The sequence below is a fragment of the Buceros rhinoceros genome, unplaced genomic scaffold, assembly GCF_000710305.1.
Source record: "Buceros rhinoceros silvestris isolate BGI_N320 unplaced genomic scaffold, ASM71030v1 scaffold1693, whole genome shotgun sequence".
NCBI lineage: Eukaryota > Metazoa > Chordata > Aves > Bucerotiformes > Bucerotidae > Buceros > Buceros rhinoceros.
Window position 1 is genome coordinate 163278 of NW_010404026.1, and position 11260 is coordinate 174537.

At 43.7% G+C, this 11260-nt stretch overlaps 1 protein-coding gene across 3 annotated transcripts in view; it reads left to right on the forward strand.

The window, feature by feature from the left end:
• NOL4 (nucleolar protein 4) overlaps positions 1-7007 on the forward strand; it is a 148498-nt gene extending 141491 nt beyond the window's left edge. For all 3 annotated transcript variants that reach the window (XM_010133202.1, XM_010133203.1, XM_010133204.1), the window contains one exon: positions 6814-7007. In XM_010133202.1, coding sequence (XP_010131504.1) covers positions 6814-7007 — 194 coding nt within the window. The remainder of the gene's footprint in view (positions 1-6813) is intronic.
• The last annotated feature ends 4253 nt before the right edge of the window (positions 7008-11260 follow it).

The window sequence follows — 11260 nt, forward strand, 5'->3', positions numbered from 1 at the left end:
ACAGGAGAAATGGAGGCCAGCTCTCTGGGATCTGTCGGTCCTCTCAGATAAGTTCCTGGATATTTGCTTTTTGATTTTTAGACTAAGAGGAGTGGATGGAGCTGCAGTTGAGAGGGGTAACCACTGCCCTCCTGACAGACCTCCCAGGACAGTTGTTTGCAGTCATTCCTCTGTTTCAAGGATTCTTGTTCCAGGCATATGCCAGGCTGTTAGGACAGTTAATGAGTTCCCTCTCTGGAGAACAGGATATTTGCTTGCAAATTGTTTTCAGGAGCTAAGTAATTTAAGAATGCATTTCCTTTTCAGTTTAATAACCTATCAAATGGTCTTGTCACGTTTGCAAGTGTTCTCCTAGTGTAAAAATAAATATGCACCTCAGCCAGGATGTGCGTATAAACAAATACAAAGTGTGGTTTTGTGTACCTGCTAAAACAGAAAAGGAGAGGTTGTGAAAGCCAGCTAAAACTCACTGCTTGAAGAGCTATTTCTGGACCTTCCTCCACAGTAATATAATGACTATGTCCAATTAGTTCTCATGTGTAGTAGTCCAACTGATGTATTTTGTACGCTGTGACTCAATTAATTTGTTTATTTCCTCCCCTATAAAGTTCATCCCTACGCTGATCCCATCTTATGAACTTAGCTATCTATCTGCTCACCGAACTGTTTGGTGGCTCTGGCTCAGGGACCTCTCTGCGCCTGCTGTTGCAGTGCTTCCCTCCTCAGCCTGTCCTTCCACATGGCTAATTGCAGAACTGTAAATAGCTCCTTACACAACTGTATGGGGCAAGCTTTCACGCAACTGCCCGGTATGAGCAAGCTGAACACAACAGCTTGTGCACTGACCCCTCCTTTACTGTGGGCAGGAAAAGAAGCACAGCAGGAAGAGGCTTGGGCTGACAGCAGCAAGGTCTCTTTTTCCTCTGCTTTTAAACCCCTTAGGCCAAGCCAGCTTGGCTGGAAAGCTTCACCCCATCACCAAGCAATCTGTGGGTTGACGAAGCCTCTTGCAGCCTGTACATGGGCTGGGGAAAAGTCTGTAGGCACGTTGTTCTTGTTACTTTTAGCTGATAAAGGAGAGATGCTCTTTGCGAAGGGCAGATTTCCATGGCTCTCTTTTTAAGGCTAGTGCAGTTCCTGCTACAGAACTGTACACAGAGGTGGGGTGGCCCAGTAGGCGTAAACAAAATTTGCTTACCAGCTCCTAGCCAGCCACAAAGGCTTCAGCTGGCGCCCCTCCATCACACCTGGACTGCACTTGGAAGGATGCCCCACTTGAGGGCAGGAAGGTGAGGGCAGGTGACAGGCTATTCTGTTGGGAGCAAAATCTCTTGCTGCTGCCAGAAGCTGTTGAAGTCCTTGCAAGCTGCCTGCGCCTCTCCTGACAGAGTGGGATCGCCCTGTCTCCCCACATGTTTCTATCCAGTGGGTCACCATTTGCCCTTTCCCCATGACTGTCAGCTGCCAGCACTCCCTGAAGCCAGAGTGGGCTCCTCAGAACCTTGTTCTCCACAGCCACTTCATTTCCCGAAGTCCATTTTCCTAAAGAGTTGTGGAGAGTGTTTTTTGCTGCCATTGCTGGGTTTCCTGGAGGTAATTTGGGGCTGTTTCTTCTGCATTGTTTTGCCTGGTTTTCTAGGCAGAAATGTCAGTCACTTCCCTTTGTGTGTGCAAAAAGAGAGGGTGTTTCCGACTCGATGGCAGACAGCCCATGCAGGACATGCTCTCGTGTCACTATAAGACAAAGCAGCTGTTGTGTCTCTGTTTCTCTACGCAGATCTGCAGCCTACCTCCACCACAGCTGCAACTCAGCACTGCATCCCAGGCACCACGAACGTCCAGTCCCCTTCCAGCTCAGGTGAGTCCTCCCGCCAAATCCAAATACCTTCACACCACAAGCAAACCCCCAGCCTGAGAGGCTTCTCTTCCAGCCTCCTCTCCCACAGACAGGCCTGCAGACCGTGACCCATGGTCTCATGGTCCAGCTGGTAGCTGCTGAATTCCTACCACGTCTCACCTCTCCCCGCTGCTCCCTTCCAGAGGCCCATGAGGGTTAAACTCTTTCAGCTGTTCTCTGCTTTAGCCAGGTCTCTTACGCATGTGCAAATCAGCCCTCCTGGTCCTTCTGCCTCCTGGTCCTTCTGCCTCCTGGCCCTTCAAGCGGTGCAGCCCTGGTGAAGACAGCAGGGTAGCTGGGGAAAGTTGCTGAAGTTGATGCTGCTGAGCGCCAGCGATCAGCATGGCCGTGTTGCTCTGGGGCAGGAGGAGGATGGCTGAGCACTCTTGTCCACTTCAGCGTGTGACAGTAGGGAGGGTGCCTCGTTTCCACCCCCTCAAACATGGTGAAGTTGTAACTTGCTGTAAAATCTTGTCGTTCGTTTGCATGATTAGTAGAGGCTTCCTGGCAAAAAATGAGGCTAAATAAATAAATAAATAAGTCCAGCTGAGAATATTCAGCACGTAGCTAATTCTTAAACTGCTGACCCTATTACCTGCAGCACGACTGGCCATGATGGAGTGCTGGCATAGGATTTTTGCTGTGGTTGCTGTCTCCAGCTCTTCTTTATACCTCTACTCTTGCACAGTCCTCTGTGTTCTCAGTGCTACCCTCATGACATTGAAGTGGAGAGAAGGAAGACAAAACAGCTTGTCTCTAGCACAGCTGAAGCCTGGGGCATGAAGAGACGCAGAACAAGAGGGATAGAGAGTGTGTTTAGTCCCATTTAAAAAAGGCAAAATATGGAGCTGGAAGAAGTTAAAGGTTTTGACCTGTGTTGTGGCAGAGGTGGGAATTTCTCGCTAGGAAACGCTGGCTGAAATCTGTATTGAGATCACCCCATATTCCTCTTGCCCCTTCCTCCTCCTCTTCCAGCTATCAGATGCATGGCAGAGGCAAGTGTTAGTCTTCCCTCCGTAGGAATGGAGACAGAATGTCTGTGGATATGTTGGGCAGTATCCTATTTTTTTACTGTTGCACAAAGCTCAGGAGACAGCTGTTGAGGCAAGACAGGTGTGTAACACATAATTGATCTCCTGTGGTGGACAGGAAACATTACTGGAGGACCTCACATCATCATCTGATCACAAACCAGCGTGTTTGCTGATGGTTGAAAATGCATGATGTTCAGTGGCTAGAGGCATGTCTGTTTTCACATCTCTTTCCTCGGGCAACACAGTGGTTTTTTTCTCTAAACTAGCTGAAGGTATGTTTGCCGGAGGGAAAGGTGTAAAAGAGAGAAAGAAGCTTAAAAGGTCCAATTTATTAGTCCCTGTTCTCTTGATCTGAGGTCTCCTGGCACTTGAAACATAGTTTTAGGCACATCTGCTCTCTGTTTGAAGGCAGGAGGAAAAGAAGCACCGGCAGGTGCATAATATCACAATAAAACATTCTTGCAATAATAAATACACCTGATTTGGGAAAGGTACCGTACTTTGATAGGAGTCCTGTTTAGTTTTACTGGAGTATGGGAGAATCTGGTACATACTTCTAAAGCCACTCATGGGGGAAAAAACGGGAAGAGGTGCAATTGAAAAGACACACAGAAGAGATTTCAAAGCATGGGCAAATGTATTTTTCTATAAATAAGTGCCACTGATTTTTACGTCTTCAGTGATGAGAAAAGGTTGCTTAACTATTAATTAAAATGTAGAAGCATAGATGCTTAAGCACATACAGCTTTTTAAAATTATTTTTGTTATTCTAAATTATTATCTGCAATAAGGATAAGCATTTTGAGAGTCATTGACATATTCTTTCAGTAGTTGTTAATTATGAGATCGGTAGCTACCCAGTGACAGCATACAATTCTTAAGGGATTTTTGCTGAGACAGTTGATAGTATCTAAGCAATCAGTAACAGCACATCTACATCTGACCCGTATTTTGGAATCTGATGTAAATCATGTTGCTAATGAGTAGTGCATGAGGCAATAACTAGTTCCATTCAAGTCTTGCCATTTTTACAGAAAAGCCATTTGTCCCGCGGTGTATTTCATGGCAGATATTCCTAGCAGCTAATTTGATAAATGATTGTCTAGCACATGAAGAGTGGGTTTTCAGAGTTCTCAAATTCAGCTTGATGTGGTTCCAGCAAGAGCAATTTCACCTCACTGGGGAAATTAGGTCTGTGTAACTGGACTGAGGTGGTAAATAAAAAATATTCACGTGTTAAAGCACCGATCTGGTGGCCACAGCCAGAGGCAGAGGAACAATACTTCAGACTTATGAAAGAGTATTAAAGAAAGGGTTTGTCTCAGCCAGATTTTTAACCCACTGATTAAGAGCATGTTGTGCTGTTATAGAAGCATGGGAGGTGACGGTTGTGAATTACAATAGTACGCACTAAGAGAAATAAATAACAACATGTATCTTCATCTTTGCAATACGTGCTTAACCTTTGCTTGCACACACAGACATTGTGGGACCTGATAATGTTTGCAATCGAGATTTTTAATTGTCCCGAAGTACCCCAGGATAGGAAGCAGTGTGCTAAAAAGTGCAGTGTCACCTTGGAGGAACCCGACGCTGCAAAATTCATTGCAAAAATATTCAGATTTCCCTCTGTATAAGGACACACTTCCTTGTTCCTGCGAAGGCTGCTAGCTTAACAACTAATGTTATCTACGCTAAGGAAATAGTTCTATTTAAAGTAAGGCCCTTCAGTTTTGCTTCAGAAAAAAGATGTGTTCTGCTGCAGAAGCTCTGTTCAGCCGTATATTGTGTGTGTGGTTTTGGCTGTGACAGGAATGAGACTCAAGGAACAAACGTAAAAGCTAAACTAGGTTCATGCGGAGCACAATGCCCTCAATATGTCAGTGGTGGCTTTGTCACTACCACCTCAATAAATATGTAAGTCTTTAATGGCTTCTTACAACCGTTCAGTCCAGCTGGCTTTGTGATTTGTCTACCCTTCTTCTCTGTGCTGGGTTAGGGTTTTGCTTAGCAATATCCTCTGAGATACTTCACACTGTGATTTCCCTGCAGCGTGTGGTCACACTGAAACAAATTCACTGAGCTAATTGTCCTTTTATTTATCCTTTGTACGCTGGAAGTCCTTTAAATGTCAGTTCATTTATGCCGGTGTAAAACCAGATAATACAGTTATAAGGCTAAGTGCTGTTCATGCTAGTTGTGTAGTAGGAAATAAGATCTAATAGGACCCTTTCTGTTGGACTAGTTTCTTTTCATAGTCCCAGCTCTGCTCTCATTCACTCGAGGGGAGAGTTTCATTAACTTCAGTGAGCGTGGGGACATGGCAGTCTCCACATTCTTTGTGGTCTCAGCCGTATCTCCACATAAACATAAAAGAAAGAATAACAAGTAGGGTTTGTGACTGGATCTTCAGCGTCTGGAAATCACTACATCTCTTTCCAAAAGTGCTTAAGATGGCGAGACTGGTTTTGAGTCTTGTGATTCTGGTGTGATTATTTAGGAGAACCTCTAGAGTATGAACTGGTGTTCCTGTGTTCTATAGTTGAATATACTAGATTTTAAAATTATTCCAGTCTTTTTAGGAAGCAAGGTCCATCCAGTGAGCCAACGCTGAGAAAGCCTTGGCATTGATGTACAATGTCCAGATGAAATTGCACAGCGGCATTTTTTTCATAGGAAAGCAAGATACATTGCTTTGGATAACTTGGCCTGCCCATTTCCAAGAGAGTATTAAGATAAAACCAGGCTAGTCTGATCTTCTACCTGCCAGAAGTACAGATTTGCTACACTGTCAAAAAGAATGAGCAGTATTTTTCTAGATTTGCACGTAATGAACTGCTTGATAGGTGTATTGGCCATCTGTATCCCTCTGTGTTTGAAAAAGTCCTCAGTCTGACTCTAGCTATCCGAATTTACGCCCCAGGAGGAAAGAAACGTGTTATGTGGAAAACGCAAACGTCTCATCAAAGCACCATACATCTTAGCTTATTGATAACTCCCGTCAGCCAACCAGGGACATTCCACACAAAGCCAAACTTCATGATGCCATGATGGTTTGGCTGATCGCAGTCACCTGCAGACTGCCCCCAGGAGAGAAGCGCTGTCTTCTGCACGCAGCGTGCGTTGTCTTGAGGATATTCTGTGATGAAAAGTCCATTGGCAGAAGCTGCCAGTGCAACACGGTGATTGCTGTAGATTCTCTTGTCAGTGTGGAGGCCTTACAGGATCCTTGCAATATATTGCCAGCTGTATGCAGCCCCCACAGATGACAGCGTGCTCCTCACCGTGGCAGCCATTGTCACCAGCCTAATCCCATTCATGACCAGCTATTTATAGTAGTGATCACATGGCACCAGGGCTAGTCAAGTGAATTACCCTTTATCTACGGCTGTAAGGGATTCACAATCTGGCCACGCGCTGATCGAAGCACAAAATGTGAAAATAGATATCTAGAGAACAGAAGTTTGATATTCTGTGATAAAAACGGCAAGTGTGCAGCTTGCCATAAAGGCCCTGATGGCAGCTGGAGCTGGGGGAGGCACAGGAGATGCACCTTCTGCCTGCTCATCAGCTTCACATCCCAGGGCAGTGATGGGGTGCAAGAGGCTTGGGATACCCCCAGAGGATAATTTTCTGCCGGCAGTGGACTTGCCCCTCACGTTAGGTAAGTAGAACGTAAAGGGTGTCTGTCATATATAAGTATAAATCCTGTGGTTCCTGTCAAGGCAGCTGGTAACTGAAGAGTTCTTGCGCGTTTCTGCTGCTTCTCGCTGGCACTCAGCTGAGAGCAGATTTTGCTACTCTGCATTTGTAGCTACAAACCTGCGAAACGTCTCTGGCCGCGGATCTGAAGCTTCTTTCCTTCTGCTTTGTTATCTGCAGGTCCAACCGATCTCAGTATGAAGAGGCAGTTAGCCACCAGCTCGGGATCCTCCAGTAGTTCCAGCTCTAGACCCCAGCTGAGTCCCACCGAAATCAACGCAGTGAGGCAGCTCGTGGCAGGGTATCGAGAATCAGCCGCCTTTTTATTGCGTTCTGCAGATGAACTGGAAAACCTTATTTTGCAGCAGAACTGAGTCACGTGACCTTCACACTGGCCTGGTCTTATCTCAGAGTTTCCACTAATGACATTTTGATTTCCCAGAGCACACACTTCAGTTACTGCACAGTCTTTTAGGAGAGTTAATTACCATAATGCCACACTGTTCTTGATCCATAAAGTGATGTGTTAAGGTGCTTCAAAGTGAACTTCGACCTCTGGTATTTCCGAGGTACTTTACTGTGTCCAGCCTATTGCTTTTGTTTTAGTGTGTCAGCATAAATATCGAAAAAGTGGCTAGAAATTAACTCATTCTAACAAGTGGAGGAAACAGAAGATGCTGTGATGGTTTAAAAAAAAAAAAAAAGGTTCAAGATCCAAGTGCAATATTAGTGGAATGTGATACTGACTCATTGGACTTAAAGCTGCAGTATATGGCAAAACGTTGCCAAATGTCCTGTTGCTACAGGGCACAATTGCAATTAAAAGGATCTTGTATTTTAAAAAAATGTAATTTTTATAAAAAACAAAACAAAAAGATTTTTGTTTTCATTCAAGATTTTTCATTTTTACTTTGGTAAACTTTTTCACTGGTCCTGAAACTGTTTTGAGGAGCTATTTTAAGTCCCCCCTTCCTCTCTTGAACCCTTGACTGTGCCCCTCTCCCCAACTTCATATTCTTTCTACAACGAGTAACTCTTGATGCTGGATAATTCTTCCCCTGTGTACTGTAAATTGTCATCTCTGGAATACCTTCCCAAGGGAGCATGCATTTCCTGCATTCATGCCATTCTCAACTCCATCCTGTAATATATTGCAGCTTTATTAGCGATTAATGAAGAGTTGAGGGTTTTTTAAAAAAGACATATCACTGACAAAAAAAAATATATAAAAAAAAAGATGAATTGATTTCTTACGGTGAGCTCATCTAACTCCATGATCACTGCTGCTGTCCTATAGAAGTCCCTCTAGTTGTGATTGGATGTAGATGATGAATGTGAGGAGGTTGCAAGTGACAATCTGAAAATTTGCACTCTTGTGTGTGTATTTATTTTTTTTTCTTTAATTTAAACAAAATTCTTACTGAGGAAGGTCATTGACGCTTCTGGTATGATTTGTATAATTCCCAGGCCTAGCTAAAACCTGTACAAAACTGTAAATGGATGCAGCTGCAACTCTAATAAAACTCTTCTCTCCCCTTCCCCTCTCTTCCCAACCCCTCTATTTCTTATTTTATAATATTGATTACACATTAATGGTGTTTGAGTTGTGCACTACGGCAGGCTTATTTTTAAGTATATAGGAAAAAGTACTTTAGTTTATGCTTATTGTACTCTCTGTTCTGTTGTTTAGCTTTTGTTGAATAACAAGTTTCTTGTGCATTCCTAAATTTGCCTTATTTCATGTACAAAATTTTATGTAATTTCGTTTTTGACGATGAGTTTAAGGCATCAGTGATATTTTATATCTACTTGTTACATATAGTTTTCCAAGTAATGACTGTGATTGTGACCAAGTAATGTGCACTTTTTCTTGTAACTGTGGACATTGCTATGCTTTTTTTTCTCTAGTGTTTCTAGGATTACTGTTGCTTACAGTTCTGTAAAAGAAAAAGAACTTTTGTGATACTGTTGGTGAATATTAATGTGAAAAAGCCTATGAAATATGAGTATTTTGGAGGTACATAGATACACAAACATCTCTAAGTTGTGGACCGACGTTCACGTATTTAAACAAGAATTCAAAACCTGAGGGCTGGAATCATTTCCTCTGTTTTGTTTGGGTAAATAAACAGATTTCTGTGTTTAAATACATGATTGTGAAACATTATAACCCTTCAACTGACCTAGCATTAAAAGATGTAATATTAATTATTGTCTTTAAACAAGAAAAAGGGTCTTCCAGTGCCATTCATACGGACAGCCAAACCTCATTTCTCAAAATTGTGGGGTAAATGCAGTAGGCTGATCTAGCTGGAGCTTTATGTTAATGAAGAATTTCCTTGATGAGAAGAGAAGCGGGTGGTCCATAACTCATGAGACCCGGGTCACTGGCATTTTGTAATTTTAAGCTGGCTGGAGGCAACACCATTTTGCATTTATTCTTAAGAATCTGCTGGGTGTCATTTAAAAGGCACTTCTTCGTGGATACGAGAATATTGTTGCAAATTCTTACCAGTTGCTACCCATCGCTTGAGAGCTGCATTTGCTCCTAACATCTTCTCACCATGCCTGTGAAAGCCTATAGCTTCTCTCTACCCATAGACGTGTGGTTGCCTCAGCTCTGTCTCAACAGGCATTCAAAAGCCTTTTAGGAACCAAGTGCCTTTTTCCTCTTTCCCCTTTCAAATATCTACGACATCTTCTGTCTCTTCCATGCCAGGAGGGGATGAAGCAGGTGCCTCGTGCCAGGTTGCTATCTTGGCCTCATCCAAAGAAAACCTCTGGCATACATCTTCCACAGAGAAGAAGAGTGACAACAGTGCCCAGGTTTCGAAGTGTCCTTAGTCCTGGAAGTTCCTTAGTTGTGCAGGAAAATGTGCCTCAAACTGCCAACTACAGATCAACCAGCAATTTGTCTAAGAGGCTGTTTGCCAGCCAGTAACGCTTCTCAGCTGGGCAGCCTCACTGCTTTTCAAGCTGTCTTGCTAAATCTAGACAAGTACAAGAGGCTAGAGGATGAAGAGGTAAGAGATTTTCTTCAGTGTTCTACCCTCTGACTCCTCTTTCCTCTTCCCTGGTTACTCCTTCTATTGAGGCAGAAGTAGGAAATTCGGGGGTCGCCATATGACCTTCAAGGCCTCTGGCTAGTCTCCCCTTTTTTCCCGCTCCATCCCCAGCCTACTTTGAGAGCTCTCCAAGTATGTCTTCTACAGCACACACATCCTCTTCTTCTGGCTGCCTTCTCTGAAATATTTAGGGCCTTCTTCAATTGTAGAAGCAACTGATGTCCTTCTCTAAAGGCTCATACAAATACTTAGCTTTTAGTCCTCAAGTGGTTTTCTGTGCCAAATTACAGGAAGCTGATGGGCTTTTTACTCTGTGGCTACTCTATGAGTCTATTCATCTCTTCTTTGGAACAATCACAGATTCAACTACAGTTTTAACTTCTCCAAAGAAGGTCCTGAAATTCAGGCCCATGAAAGAGACCATAAATCTCAGTCCACTTTTGTGTGTGTGCAAATTTAAATCCAAGCATCGCAATTAAATTTGCTCTCTTGGATCCAGGATAGGTCTCAGAGCCACCTACTCTCTGCTTGCTTTTAACCTAGAAAGTGAAGGTGCAGGTGGAGAAGACCTTGCTCCAGCTATAGACTGGGTCAGGAATCCAGAAATGAGTGGAGATATTTCTTTCTCTTATCCACATCTTCTGTAATCACTGCCCGATCACCTCAGCCTAAATATTGCTGTCAGGATAAGGCCAATCCGTTCCAGCATGGGCATGTCCCTGGAGTATGACTGCTTCAGCATGCCTTCAGAAAAATGGTATCCTTATATCCAGTATCTTTATTAAACTCGTACTTCAAGTTGATGGATCTCTCACTACAGAACCTCATCAGTGCAGACTGGCAGGTGCTGGTCTTCCTTGAGACAGCCTCACGTCTTCCCAGCTATCCTGGAGTTCCCTTGCGAGTGGTTCTGGAAGACCTTCAGTCTCCAGGGGGTTGCTGAAAAAGGAGGGGTAGTGGGAGAATGTCATATAATGTCCCTAAATTTCCATCCAGAGTTCAGTAGTACCAAACTCGGACATCATCTTAGGGGGTTGAGTCTTTAGGCTTACGCACACACTGGGAAGACAAGATGTTTAGCCATTCTTCTCTCCTCTCTTCCTGATTTCCAGAGTGGTTTTCACTGACAGGGCAAACAACTGTGGGTAGTAGCTTTAGCTGCAACCTTAGGTTGTGGGAGTGGACAATCTGACCAGTTTAGCAACTAACCAGATTTGTTTCCTGCTTTTGATGTCAGCTGGGAAACTGGAGTCAGAACACATGAAAAGAGACCTGGAGTCAAACGTTTTTATCCAAGTTGTCACAATGCTGTCTGTCATCAGTCATCAAAGGAGACCACCACCGTATCAGCTGTGATGAGTGTCAAAAGCTACAGAAAGACCCTGCACAGGTAAGGAAGTATCTGACAGCTGAAAAGCTGCCCGTCCTGTATGGAGAACAAATTTTCTGAGTGAGGAAAAGCAGATGAACGTGTACATGACCACAGCTACAAAACTAATTGGAAAACAGGGTTATACTGAAGGGATTGGATATTCTTGCTGTAGTGACCCAAGTCCCTGCTG